The sequence below is a fragment of the Moschus berezovskii genome, chromosome 14 (genome assembly GCF_049115385.1).
Source record: "Moschus berezovskii isolate FMDL1 chromosome 14, NW_MosBer_1.0, whole genome shotgun sequence".
In the NCBI taxonomy this organism is placed as follows: domain Eukaryota; kingdom Metazoa; phylum Chordata; class Mammalia; order Artiodactyla; family Moschidae; genus Moschus; species Moschus berezovskii.
The window spans coordinates 88,355,757-88,369,827 of record NC_142473.1 but is presented as its reverse complement, the minus strand read 5'-3'; the positions used below and the strand labels follow the sequence as shown (position 1 = coordinate 88,369,827).

The 14,071-nt window shown below is 47.3% G+C and overlaps 1 protein-coding gene across 1 annotated transcript in view; it reads right to left on the bottom strand.

The window, feature by feature from the left end:
* Nucleotides 1-14,071, bottom strand: part of MS4A14 (membrane spanning 4-domains A14) — a 29,006-nt gene extending 14,935 nt beyond the window's left edge. Inside the window, exons 1-4 of the mRNA XM_088843433.1 lie at nucleotides 13,934-14,071; nucleotides 11,013-11,141; nucleotides 5,024-5,173; nucleotides 2,296-2,394 (exon numbers count right to left, since the gene is read on the bottom strand). Coding sequence (XP_088699559.1) covers nucleotides 2,296-2,394; nucleotides 5,024-5,173; nucleotides 11,013-11,141; nucleotides 13,934-14,071 — 516 coding nt within the window. The remainder of the gene's footprint in view (nucleotides 1-2,295; nucleotides 2,395-5,023; nucleotides 5,174-11,012; nucleotides 11,142-13,933) is intronic.

The following is a 14,071-nucleotide window of genomic DNA, read 5'->3' as shown; positions in this document are numbered from 1 at the left end:
CCCTGGCTGGAAGCTGGGAGATGAAAACCCATGTCCCTGGTGTGACCTGCTGGAGTCGGGATGGGCAATAAGGACCTTGTCTCCCAAATATCAGGTTTCCATGTTTTAATTGTAGGTCAGTGCTTCTCGTCACTGAGGTGCAAGTGCAGAGGCTGGATGCTATTGTTTCGATCTGTATCGGCTGAGGCAGCTTTGAGGGAAGCTACGCCTATCTTCAACTACTTTTGTTTTGATGTTCAGAAACAATTATGCATATGTGAGGATGCAGAAGCCCACCGTGCAGGCCCAGGGAAAGACGCAGGCTGAGAAAAGTCCCGAGAAGCTCTGAAGTTTCATCTCAGGCTGTTCTCTGGCACAGACATGCTCCACGGCAACAGAGGCAGACAAGCCCCTCCCTGAGAAACCCGGAGGAAAAGGGAGAATCCGATTCCAAGAGTTCATACATTGTAAGAATCAGATGTCCGGTTTTCAGCAAAATAAACCTCAAGGACTACAAAGAAAAAGAAAAACGCGGTTTATTCAGGGGGGGTGGTTGTTTAGTCACTAAGTCATGTCCGACTCTTGCAATCCTGTGGACTGCAGCCCGCCATGCTCCTCTGCGCGTGGAATTCTCCAGGCAAGAATACTGGAGTGGGTTGCCAGTTCCTTCTGCAGGGTATCTTCCCAACCAAGGGATCCAACCCTGGTATCCTGCACTGCAGGTGGATGGACTCCTTACTGACTGAGCCAACAAAAAAAATGAGCAGAAATCGTACCTGACGAAGCCCAGGCTTCAGATATACTAGATAAAGACTTCATTTTTGTTTTTTTAATTTATTTTAATTGGAGGCTAATTACTTTACATTATTGTATTGGTTTTGCAATACATTGACATGAATCTGCCCCGGGTGGACATGTGTTCCATGGGAGAATGGCATTGAAACATGTATATTATCATATGTGAAATGAATTGCCAGTCCAGGTTCAATGCATGATACAGGATGCTCGGGGCTGGTGTATTCTAGATAAAGCCTTTGAAACAACTCTATTAAAGACCCTAGAAGAGCTGAAAAAATTATGTGCAAACATAGCAAAATGATATATGAACAAAATGAAGATATAAATAAGATATAAATTATAAAACAGAACCAAAATAATTTCTAGAGCTGAGAAATTTAATGAAAATGCACACTAGAGGGTTCAGAAGTCGATCTGAGCAGGCAGGAGAAATAGTCAATGAACTTGAAGACAGGACAATTGAAATTATTGGATCTGAGGAAGAGAAAGAGGAAATAGTTAAGAGCAGTGAACAGCCTATGGGACCTGTGAGCTGTGAGCAAGCAGACCAACACACGCATCGCTGAGATCAGGAGAAAAAGAGAAAGAAGCGAAAACAATATTCCGAGAAATAATGACCGAAAATTTACCAAATCTGGTGAAGAATATTCATCTACAAATCTAAGAAACTCAGTGAACTTCAAACAGGATAAATTCAAAGGGACACACACCAAGGCACATTTTAATTAAACTGTTGAAAACCAAAGACAGAGAATCTTTTAAACAGCAAAGGTGCCTCATCACATATGAGGAAACCTCAATTAGATTATTAATTTATTTCATATGTAAAATAAAGATGCTTTAATAATTTAATTAAGATTAAGTTGTGTTAGGTGATTATAACAATAACATAAGTAAGTAAAGTCGCTCAATTGTGTCCGATTCTTTGTGACCCCATGGACTGCAGCCTACCAGGCTCCTCCCATGGGATTTTCCAGGCAAGAGTACTGAAGTGGGTTGCCACTTCCTTCTCCAGAGGATCTTCCTCACCCAGGGATCGAACCCGGGTCTCCCGCATTGTAGGCAGACGCTTTACCAACATACAGCTAACACAGTGAACATTCCATAGATGTAAGCTATAGTGATTATTACAAACACTACTGGTATCACTTGGATAGTTTTCTTCCTCCCTGTTGAGGGGGCTGTTTCACAGAGTTTTACAACCCAGGTATAAGCTCCTCATGTTACAATAATATGAATCCTCATTTAGTCTTGTTTCCCATATATTTTGACAGGGAGATAAGGAGTTGTGTCTGAACAGAGATGGCTATGGATAGCAGATAGAGGAATAAAAAGCAACATGGTTCGTCTCCAAGCATGGAGTGAACCGCCAGGTTTAAGTCTGTCCCTCCTTGATCTTCCTAAACTTAGAAATTGTAATTCAGCCCCTGAGAATACAGTTCTGCTCACATAATAGGCTAGAGGTCACCTTGACGTGCCCCAGTAGGAATCCATACTCACAAACATCATTGAACGCACCTCGTTTGAGTTTCCCCAGCAGTTGCTTCTAAAGGAGGCGATCGTCACAGCGATGCTGAGCTCTGCTATGCTGATGATCAGTAAGACCGACAAAATTCCCTGTAAATAAAGAAGATAAGCATACGGCATTTGGAATGAAAGCTGCGCCATTTCAAAGATATAAACCAAGGACCAGTTACACGGTGTGACCAAGCATGGGAAAGCCCATGTTTTAGATGCACCTGGAACCATCAGCGATTGAACTGTTTTCATCCTATGTATGTCTTTCTGATGGGCAGGGATAGTGAACTCCTGTGCCTGTAGAGGCACCAGACAGCCGTCTCAAATGGGAGAAACAGGAGGGGACAGAGGCGAGAATAGATGCATCCCTTCATGTCCGTTACTCAGCTCCAGGCCTTAGCTGCCGTGTGGGAACGTGGGAACCTTGATGCCTCGTGTTCTTTTCTTTCCTAAGGCAGCTGTATATACACACTGTTAGTGTGAAACTTTCCAGTTGTTCGTTCACCTCTGTGAACCATATGGAACATCTTTGGGTTTGGCGTAGCCTATAGATTGCCATTTTGCACACTCTGCTTTAAGGCGATGTTTAGTTACTTTAAAGCAGGGAGAAGTAGCAGGGAATAGCATGGTGTCCAAAAAGTTTAGCCTTTGGAAACAAGAAGAGCTGACTGCAGTTGGGTCCAATGTTACACTTAACCTTGGACAAGAGTCTGTCTAAATTTTGATTTCCCTGCAACACGGCCAAAAGTTTGAATATCCTCCTTTTTCTTTTTTTTTTAGAAAACCACAATATATGCAGTGGAAAGGCTACCCACTCCAGTATTCTGGCCTGGAGAATCCATGGACTGTGTAGTCCATGGGGTCGCAAAGAGTTGGACATGACTGAGTGACATTCACTTTCACTGTGGATTTACCAGCTTCAGCTGGTGAACAAGATGGTCTGACCATGGTCTTCGTGGAACTTCCATCATTGTAAGGGAGGCCGACAGTGGCAAATAATTGGGCAATTATTTACTTCACTAAATTATGGTACGTGCTATGGAAAAACACCGGGGGCTAGGTAGTACTATTAATATAACGGGAGACCTGCCCTGGGATGGGCGGGGGTGTGATCAGCAAGGACCCCCTTAAAGACATGATGTTTGAGATTACAGAACGAGGAGGAGTTCAGCCGGTGGGTGGGGAAAGATAGGTGCTGGGCTGGGGAGCATTTGAAGGAAGAAAGTGGTCCAGACACCTTAAAGAATTCTAGAAGGTGGAGGGGGTGCATGCAGTGAGGATAAAGGCCTGGATTAATGCTGGAAAGTTAGCCCAGACAGATGTTAGAGTCCTATAAACCTTTTAAAATCTGGGTCTAAATTCTGTGTTTAACAGGAAGCCACTGAGTAACTCTGTTCAGGTGTGCATTTTTAAGTGACGGCTTTAGCTGAAGTGTAGACAATGGATTGGTGTTTGGGGCAGAAGTCAGTCCAAGAGAGTGTAAAGCCCACTGTTCCTGGATCTTTTTAGTTTGTTTTTGACCTTTGGGTTGTGTTCAACAGGAATCGTGGAGTGATCTACATAAGAGGTCTTGGAACAGAGTCTCCCGGATTCTGAATGCAGGAGCAACTAATCCTCTGATGCACATCTGTGCCAGGCAGGAACAGTTCCGTTCATCTGGCGATTTGACCTCAGAAGACAATTTCTTCCTGGAATATGCTAACGTAATGCACGTGGGGGCCTCCTGTCTGCTAGGAAAGGGGATAAAGCCGATCATGGAGCGTCATGTGCTTGGTGCAGTTAGGATTCTATCTCTTACATTGTTTTCTGACTTTCCTTAGGAAACCTTTTATGAGTCTAATTCTGTAATTTGTTTCAGAACGTATCAGAGTGTTCTAGGCTCACTTTAATGGGTAATCATGAGGATTAAACAAGACCTCATGTTCAGTAACTGATAGCTGTTTCCCTTATCGGAGGAGACAATTTCCCATGTTTCCACTTCACTTCTATCCACCCAAGTCAAATCTCATTAGCATTTAAGGACAAAAGCCTTCAATATTTGACTGATTGGAGTTGAATGAAAGTCCAGGATTTGCTTAGAGAGTAGAAAGAAAGGCCTTTTGGAATTGCTGGCATGCATAAAAATAATGTCATTGAATACTTATTAGATTAATACTTAAAATAACCCCTATATTTTCTGGTAAAGATACAGTTCATCTCTTGTAATGAGTAAAAATCTATATATAATGATTTATGTTCTAAAATTATTAAAAAACACTTTATTAAGTGCCTAGACACTTTCTCCAACTATATTTAGCATTAACCCAGCAAACTTTTTAGATCATTCTATTCCTTAATAAGACTGATAAGGTAAAATTGAATCCAATCTCCATAAATACTAATAGGAAGAGCTAAAACCTATTGGCCCCTTGCCTAGTCATGCTCTAGTGTAAGTAATCGTCACAATACACCAGTGAGGTGGGCAATCTTATTGACTTCATTTTTCAAATGAGGAAAATGGAGGCTAGGAGAAGACAAAATACTAGGCTAAGGTCGCAAGCTTATAAGTGACAAAACCAGGAGTCAAAGCCAGATTCTATGGCTCTTGAGTCACACTGGCTCTTCTCAACAGTGAGCTCAAATGCCGAGGCAACCTCGATTATAGGAGTCTAAATTAACGGGTTGATGCATCATGAACATTGTTCACACAAGATGATACAGATTCATTGCCCAGAATGAGACCACTTACATTGTAAAGGACTCTACCTATCACACATATTCCTTCAAGGGAAGGCCCTGGGCAGTACTTGTGTTGGTATCTGTAGCTGATGATGGTGAAAATGATTCCAGCCACTGCGACCACGGAACTGATAAGATTCAGGCCCGTGACACCTTGTCCCTGGAAAATAGTTTTAAAAATAACAACAAAATAAATAAACACTTTGAAAGAATTTCTTTGTGCTTTTTTCTTTCCAGATAACCCTCAGGGAGGAATTGCTCCATTAGTATCCTGAATTCATCAAAGTCAGACCAAGTTTTAGAATGAGCCAGGGAGCTGAGGAAGCAATCCAGGATAGCGGGGGCGATCTGTAAGTTTGGCTCTGTGGCTGTGTGCATATTCAGATGGGTCCAACTCTTTGCAGCCCCACGGACGGTAGCCCACCAGACTCCTCTGTCCATGGGATTTTTCCAGGCAAGGTTACCGGAATGGGTTGCTATTTCCTACCCCAGGGCATCTTCCTGACCCAGGGATCGAACCTGCATCTCTTGTGTCTCCTGCAGTGGCAGGTGGATTCTTCACCACTGTGCCATCTAGGAAGCCCCTGGGGTGCTCTGTGGTTAATGCTAAAGAAAACGTTCTTTAGGATAATGTGTCATTTTTCATAATCTATAAGCAAAATTGTGTGTTAGAGAGTATCTTGGCCTTGTAATTAGAACTGATTTTTCAGTCCTAGCAAACTAGGACCCTATACACATCAACAAACCTCTTGTAATTTCCATTTCTGCTTTTACAAGTGAGACTGGTGTCACCTAACTTTAGGGCATATCTGCTTGTTAATTTTAATAAATATTTCATGTCGGTCAGCTATGTGTCAGGTGCTGCATTAAGGCTGGGATTCACAAAGGTAAACACGAAAGATGAGGTCCTGCCTTCATGTGGCTTACATCACCCCCTAGAGGATCCAAACCATAAGCAACCAAATCAATAACATATTTATAGACGGCAATGAATCTGGACTGAGATTTAATGGTTTCCTTCCTTTTGCTCTCAATTTTTGACCCTGCAAGCTATTAAAAGTTCAGATAGCCCCACCAATTTCCTATTCCCTTTGCTTCCTTTTTTTAAAAAATTTTGTTTTGTTATATAACTCTTGAGTTCCTGTGAAGGAAGAGAGGTATCATTCATTACCTAATCCCAGCATGGACAGTCCTCTTTCAAAAGAAGAACAGAAAAGTCTCACATCTCAGTTCCGCGGATGATTACTATACTGGACTGTGTTCGTCTGTTGGGATGGGAAGTGCAGGGATACATTTATGCGTTTACACACCCTGTCCTATCCGGGAGGACTTGTGACTCTGTGGCGTAACGTGGAAGTACACCCATGACTTTAATGTTTGCCCCAAACATAGATCTTTTTCTGCCGACAGGGATTTTGGCAGAAAATATCCTGGGGCACACGGATATCCATCTCGTTCAGTCCTGAGTCTTCCGGTCCCTTCAAGGCTGTGTTCTGGTTCCCAGGGGACACTTCATGGACTCACACCTCTCACTCAACAGCCCCTCAGGTGCACTCTGCTTTACAGTTTAACGAGGGTGCACAGCCTGAGTCTCCTCATCCTCATGGCAGTTTTACGAGGCAGGGGGCAAACCCCCTTTTATCCCCACGTCCCAGGTGAGTAGGATTCTGGGATCACGTGACTGTGAATTCGGAGGAAGAGCTCCGATGGAGCCAGATCTTACACCGCCAGGTTAGCACTGCTGTCCCCGTGACGGAACGGTCTGCCTCCAGCTCAGTGAGTCGTGGGTAGGTCTACCTGATCCTTGGTATATTCCTCAGCTCCAAAAGGAAGTCAGGGCAGAGAGAAGAATGATATTTGAGGCTTCATCTGCATTGTCCGTATCTACTTCCACAGGTAGAGAGACGGAGGCCTCCGCCCCCGCAAGAACGCCCCTGTGGTTTGCAGCTATCTCTGGAGGATATTGGCAGAGGACCATAAGGAAAGAGCTAACACGGCTTTGAGAGAAGCTCTACTTCCCCAGGGCCTTAAAAAATCAGACTGGTTAGAAGGGCTTGTAAACATTTAAGTATCATTTTGTCTTATATGTGGTATCTTATTAAATCCTTAAAATAATCCTTCAAATTTGACACAGCGATCAGTGGTGGCCTGGATTCAGCTCTAGAATAATCCAGCATCAGTGCCAGACTCTTTCCTGCAGACTTTGGGCAGACCCCAAAGAGGAGTTGTTGGTGTGTGCGTGTGTGTGCGTGCGTGTGCGCATGTGCGTGTGCGTGCCTGTGTGTGTGCGTGTGCGTGTGTGTGTGTGCGTGCGCGTGCGTACGTGCGTGTGTGTGCGTGCGCGTGCGTACGTGCGCGTGTGTGTGCGTGCGTGTGTGCGCGTGTGTGTGCGTGCGTGTGTGCGCGTGCGTGCGTGTGTGTGCGTGTGTGTGCGTGTGTGTGCGTGTGTGCGCGTGTGTGTGCATGCGCTCAGTCACTCAGTTATGTGTGACTCTTGTGACCCTATGGACTGCCCGCAAGGTTCCTCCGTCCGTGGGATTCTCCAGGCACGAATACTGGAGTGGGGTGCCAGTTCCTCCTCCAGGGGATCTTCCCGACCCAGGGCTCTAACCCACCTCCCCTGCACTGGCAAGCGGATCCTTTACCACTGCGCCACCTGGGGAGCCCGTTGTTGGGGTGGAGGAGGTAAAAACTGGGACCCTGGGATTGATTTCAGTTACAGAAGGGCTTATACACCTGGACACAATAAATATTTGGCGCCAGATACAGCTTTTTCTCTCACTATCCTTCGTGTTTTAAAATGTTTAGAGACAATCCCCAGTCTCTACCACGAGATGACAGCAGTACTCCTCGCCCTGTCACCCCCGGGTTGTGGCAATCAAAAACGTCTTCAGCGTGGGGCTTCCCTGGCGGTCCAGTGGTTAAGCCTGCGCGCTTCCACTGCAGGGGGCGTGGGTTCCATTCCTGGGCAGGAACTAAAATCCTGCGTGCTGCGCTTGGCAGCCAGGAAAAAGAAAAGTGTCTCCAGGCTTTGTCTAATGTTCCTGGGGGTGGAGCTAGGGGAGGCACAAAATTACTCCCAGTTAAGAACTGTTGAGTCAAAGAAATGTAAAATCGTCTTCACTAAGCAACTCCTTTGGTTGATTTGACCAAGGCAATGGCACCCAGGGGAAGGGTGCAGGGCTCATGCTGACTGCCAAAGCGCAGTGACCTGAACTGCACATCTGACGGGCAAAGATTTCCAGGAGGGTCCTTTATTCCTCAAGACTTTCTACCCAAAGATGGTCTAAAAGAAGCAGACAGTGTCAAACTGCACAGAAGTCAGCAAGTGACTTACCATACACTTCTCATTCCCGTTGGTCCCTGTGAGGTACCCTGTGACAGCGAACTGTGAGGAGGAAGAGAGAAACGTTAGCAGGTGGTGATGTGTTTGACGGGCCTGCAGTATCGCTTCCTGTGGAGATCATATCGTACCGACGTGTCTGTGACCCTGCCAGACCTTTCCGCATCTGGTCTCTTCCATCAGGGAAGGACAGTGGGCACTGACCTAAGAAAAAACCCTGTGCTGGCCGTGCTTGGCATGCAACAAGGGATCTTTGCCAGTGTAAGTTCCAAAAGGTACCGCCCCACTGGGCTGCAAAAGAAGACAGTCTTGGGCTCTGGGCCTGGAATAATGAAGGTGAGCTCCATCTGCTCTGAGTAAGTCCAGGGCCTGGAATCTAGTGTTATCTTACCCACTTATTTATATGAAACACAAAGAGCCTAGCTGTTGTTTAGTTGCTCAGTCATGTCCGACTCTTTGCGACCCTATGGACTGTAGCCCGCCAGGCTCCTCTCTCCATGGGATTCTCCAGGCCAGAATATTGGGTGGGTTGCCATTTCCTTCTCCAGGGGATCTTCCCAACCCAGGAACTGAACCCACGTCTCCTGGAGAAGAGGGCATCAGAGGATGACATGGCTGGATGGCATCACCGATGCAATGGGTGTGAGCTTGGACAAACTGCAGCAGTCGGTGATGGACAGGGAGGGCTGGCGCGCTTTAGTCCACGAGGTCGCAAACAGTCGGACACGACTGGGCAACTTCCGCACAGAAGGTGGCTCCTTAACCACTGAGCTCCTGGGAAGAGCAGAGAGCTTAGTACCACACAGGAAAACTGAGTCCCGTGTCGCCCAGGGTGGGGTCCATATTTTTTCTTACTGTTCCAATAATGAGAACCTCTGCTGTGGGAACTGGTTTTCCACTTTGGGGATATTGGGCCTTGGAGTCAAGGACCTTGAGAAAGACATATAGGGATCAGAATGTTACCTCTGATACCTCCTTCAGCTTCACCTCCCACCTTGGGTCACCAATCAAGCTAGCTCTACTTCCAGGTCATTCTCGAAGCTGTCCACCTTTATCTTTGCTGCTGCCCAGAGACTTCAAGGTACCACCTCTCCGTTTCTGGAATCCTGCAGCCTCCCCCCAGCTGATTCTCCCAGATCTGCTCTTCTCATTCTTGGGCTCATTACCCACTCACGGGACATAATATTTTAGAGATAACAAGTCTGCAGGTCTTACTAACCTTGCCGTAGTATTAAAGCTGCACATTCGTTTTACACCCACGAGGCTTGGCATGACCTGGTTCCATCTACACTTTTGGCCTCGTTTTATGCCACAAACTCACTGGTCTTCTTTCTGTTGCTCTTGTCCATATCAAGCCTCAGCTCATGCTTCACTGTTGCCGAGGGTGAGCTTTCTTTCTCCTGCACGCAGTGAACACCCGTGTGCAAAGCACTTGCCTGACCTCCCAGCACAGGTGAGTTTTCAATTAAATCTTCACCTGGTACCTGGAACTCAGTGTGCGTAGCACAAGTGTAGTAACACACCTGTGGAGTTACTGTCACTTTCATTTGTAGCCTGCCTATTAGATGCTGAACCCTGCCTATTTCTAAGCGCAGTTCATCGCTTCTCTCAAAGAGGGCCTTGTCCGCCAGTGCCCTGAGCACCTAGGACCCTCCTGCAGCTGTAGGGTGGGCACTCGGTGAGTGCCTCTTCAGTGGGAAGTGGAGCTTTGCACAGTAATGTGCCAGAGCCTCACTGTCATTCTCGTACGCCGATCACACAGTATCGTGCCGGGACTGTCCTCTCGTGACGGGGGGAAGTGAGGAGCCGCTCTGTCTGCTATTCCATATGTGAACTTTGAAAACCACGTTCTGTCTTATGTTATTGACATTTGGGAAATGAAAACTAGCAGTGCTACCAGGGGTCTCAGAAGAGGTGTGGAATATTCGTGCTCATCAAAGGAGGACAGGGTTTAAATGGAGCCAGCTGTCTCACGTCTTCATCATTTCATCCATTCGCTCACTGAGCGAGTCATTCATTCACGCCTGAGCTCTCAGAGTGTAACGACAGGTATCACAGGGAGCATTCTTGCCCTCTTGGGACTGTAGGTTTTAAGGGCGGAAGTGCTAATGAGTCTACCCGTAAATACGATGGCATAAGATTAGGAGCCAAGGCTGTGGGGATTGGACAGATATAGCTCTATACTAGGAATTATATTTACGATTCTTTTATTAACTGGGTGAATGACATTCATAAAACTGTCTCTGGGTGTAATGAAGCAGTTGAACCATAATAATGTATTAAAATTCTCCTTAAGCTTTGAGAGGCTGTGATTCTGAGTGTTAGCCAGGTAGGTTTAAATTACTACCTACTCCCAAATTCCATTTTCTTATTTGCAAAGGGAAAAGTAGTATATATGCCCATCTAACCTCCCAGATTGGTAGTAAGGAGCAAATGACTTACTATACACACGAGGGGTGGAAAACTTTTCAACACTGTACACCTACGAGGATGGTGGCACTGCAGTGACCCAAACGGAATCACTTCTTTTGCTGCGGAGGGGATTGGCTATCTGGTCTCCTTGGGGACCACCTGCATGGGATTCATTGTCTCAGGACGGGAGTGGATTCAAACCAGCCTTTGTGGTTAGCCCTCCAAAGCTCCCAACAGTACTCACAATAAATGCTCCCCAGAATGGATATCCTGTCAAGAAAACCAGGGGGAATCTTTGGGCGAAGTTGAAGTAATTGAAGGCAAATACAGCTCCGATGCCGGCGGTGACCAGGGCAAGCAGGACCTGGGCAGCCTGTGGGGAGAACGGGCCGGTGAGACCACGTGCCGGGCCCTCCGGGGCCTCGCGGGGCGCAGGCCTCGCCGCTGGAGCGTGGCGCCCTCGGCTCCGGCTTACCGACCGCTCGGGTTCCGGCGCCCAGGCCTCCCTCCCTCGCTCGCCCGTGCCCTGTCCGGACCCTTCCCTGCTGACGGCGCCTCTGGGGTCATCAGTCCATCTTGCATCTCACAGGTCTGAGCACGGCTCTGACTCTCCCTCTAAATTTGCGGCCCCGCCTTTTCGGCACCAGGGGCTGGTTTCGTGGAAGACGGTTCTTCCACCGACGGGGGAGCTGGGGAGTACGGTTTGGGGACGGTTCTCGGTTCACAGTCGCCTTCACACTCGGATGAGACTCTAGTACTGCTGCTGATGGGACAGGTGACGCCGTGAGCAGCGGGGGCTGCTGGAAACACAGATGCAGCTTCGCCCGCCCGCCCGGGGCCCATCGCCTGCTCGGCGGCCGGTTCCTCGCAGACCATGGGCTGCTACGGACCGCTGCCCTAGAGGCAAGCTTTCGGGGACGCCGGTTCCAAACTACTCACCTTGACATTTTTCCCCTTCTGTAGAACCAGCCTCCTGTTACCATCCTCACCCCAACACACGCACACATTTTCCACATTAAATACAGCCTTTGAGAATTATGGCAACCACTCCAGTTCTCTTGCCTGGAAAATCCCATCGATGGAGGAGCCTGGTGGGCTACAATCCATGGGGTCGCCGACACTCAGACTGAGCGAGTTCACTCTCTTTCTTTTCTTTCTTTTTGAGAATTATAGCCTCAGTCCAGCACTCTGAAAGTTTACAAAGTTCCCTGAGCAGAGAAGCTGGGATGAGGTTATGTCTCACCTCCTGATGCCAAGGCCTGTCCAGAGCCAAGAGTGACCCATGGGCCCCTCAGCCCGTTAGGGGTCACAGGGAGAGGGGAGCGTGGTGGCCCCTGGGGGTCCGCGGCTTTCCTCAGTGCTGAGCGTCCCCGCTTCCCCTCCGGTGTCTGGGTTCCCCCAGGCCACACCTCAATGGCCCTGGGTCTCAACTGTCCTGGTGTTGTTCTGATTCTCGTACTAAGGATGGGGGCTGTGCACACAGCTTTGCTCTAGTCTATTTATGACAGATTGTGTGTGTGTGTGTGTGTGTGTACTGCAGCTCACCATGAGCTTTGAGGGTGGTTTTCAAAGAGTTCCTAGTGCCTGTAATGTTTATGGTGATGTTTAACTTCACCTCCAAAGGCTTTTAGCTCCAAGAGAGCTGCTCCCACAGCCTGAGGTCTCTTCTTTAATAAGATATTTACAGAAGTGGCACTGGTTTACTCCATCCCCCTCGCTAGGATTCAAAGATGGTCACTAGCTGCTCCTGAAACAGGCCAAGGATTCCCTCAGAGTTAGTGGTCTCACTCATGACAGCTGAGCACTTTATTTCTCAGACTTAAATTAGCCCTCAGAAGCACGGCCGAGACATGAGCAAACCCTGCATGTTTCTAAACAGAACTTTATTTCCCTTGTTGATCAAAATGTAGGGGCATTTTGTGACAACCTAGAGGAGTGGAGGGTAGGAGGTGGGAGGGGGTTTCAGGAGGGAGGGGACACATGTGCACAGAAGGCTGATCTGTGTTGATGTATGGCAGTGCAAGTGAAAGCGCAGTCATATCTGACTCTTTTCAACCCCATAGACTATACAGTGCATGGAATTCTCCAGGCCAGAATACTGGAGTGGGTAGCCTTTCCCTTCTCCAGGGGCATTTTCCCAACCCAGGGATCAAACTCAGGTCTTCTGCATTGCAGGACATATGACAGAGGCTGGCACAATATTGTAAAGCAATTATCCTTCAGTTAAAAATAAATACTTTGTCAACAAAGGTCTTTCTAGTGGTCATGTATGGATGTGAGAGTTGGACTCTAATGAAAGCTGAGTGCCGAAGAATTGATGCTTTTGAACTGTGGTGTTGGAGAAGACTCTTGAGCGTCCCTTGGACTGCAAGGAGATCCAACCAGTCCATCCTAAAGGGGATCAGTTCTGGGTATTCATTGGTAGCACTGATTTTGAAGCTGAAACTCCAATACTTTGGCCACATGATGCAAAAAACTGACTCTTGGAAAAGACCCTGATGCTGGGAAAGATTGAAGGTGGGAGAAAGGGACGACAGAGGGTGAGATGGCTGGATGGCATCACCAACTCAATGGACATGGGTTTGGATGGACTCAGGGAGTTGGTGATGCACAGGGAGGCCTGTCGTGCTGCAGTTCATGGGGTTGCAAAGAGTCGGACACAACTGAGTGACTGAACTGAACTGAAATAATTTGTAAAATGTAGGGAAATGGTCTGTAGGCTACATGTTCGCTCTTCTACTGAATATCCAATTATATGTACATGCTTGTGACTTAGAAGGCTGCAGGGACTTCCCTGGTAGTTCAATGGTTAAGAATCTGCCTTGCAATGCAGGGGACGCAGGTCCAGTCCCTGGTCAGGGAATTAAGATCCCACATGCCACAACTACTGAGCCCACGAGCCACAACTAAAGGATCCGTGGTCACAATAAAGATCCGGCCTCCTGGAACTCAGACCGAAGGCAGCCGAATAGTAACAGATAAATGAATAAATAGACAGGATATCTCTTTTTAAAAGGAGCGTAAAAAAGAAGGATCTATTTTAGATGACAGGTGAGGGAAAACTGCGGGGATCAATGTCTTTTCTGAAAAGCATCTCTGCAACCATACTTGGAGAAATAACATAGTCTCCTTTCCAAGAACACCCATGAGAGGGAGAGGACTTACCCCCAAGACTTTTGGCTCTCCCTTCAGGAATTCCAGCAGGGAGCTGTGAGGTCCGTAGGGGAGTGCAGTCAATACAGTTTCATTTGGTTGTACACTGATGACGTGGGTTGATCTTTTGACCTCAGATGATGATTCCAT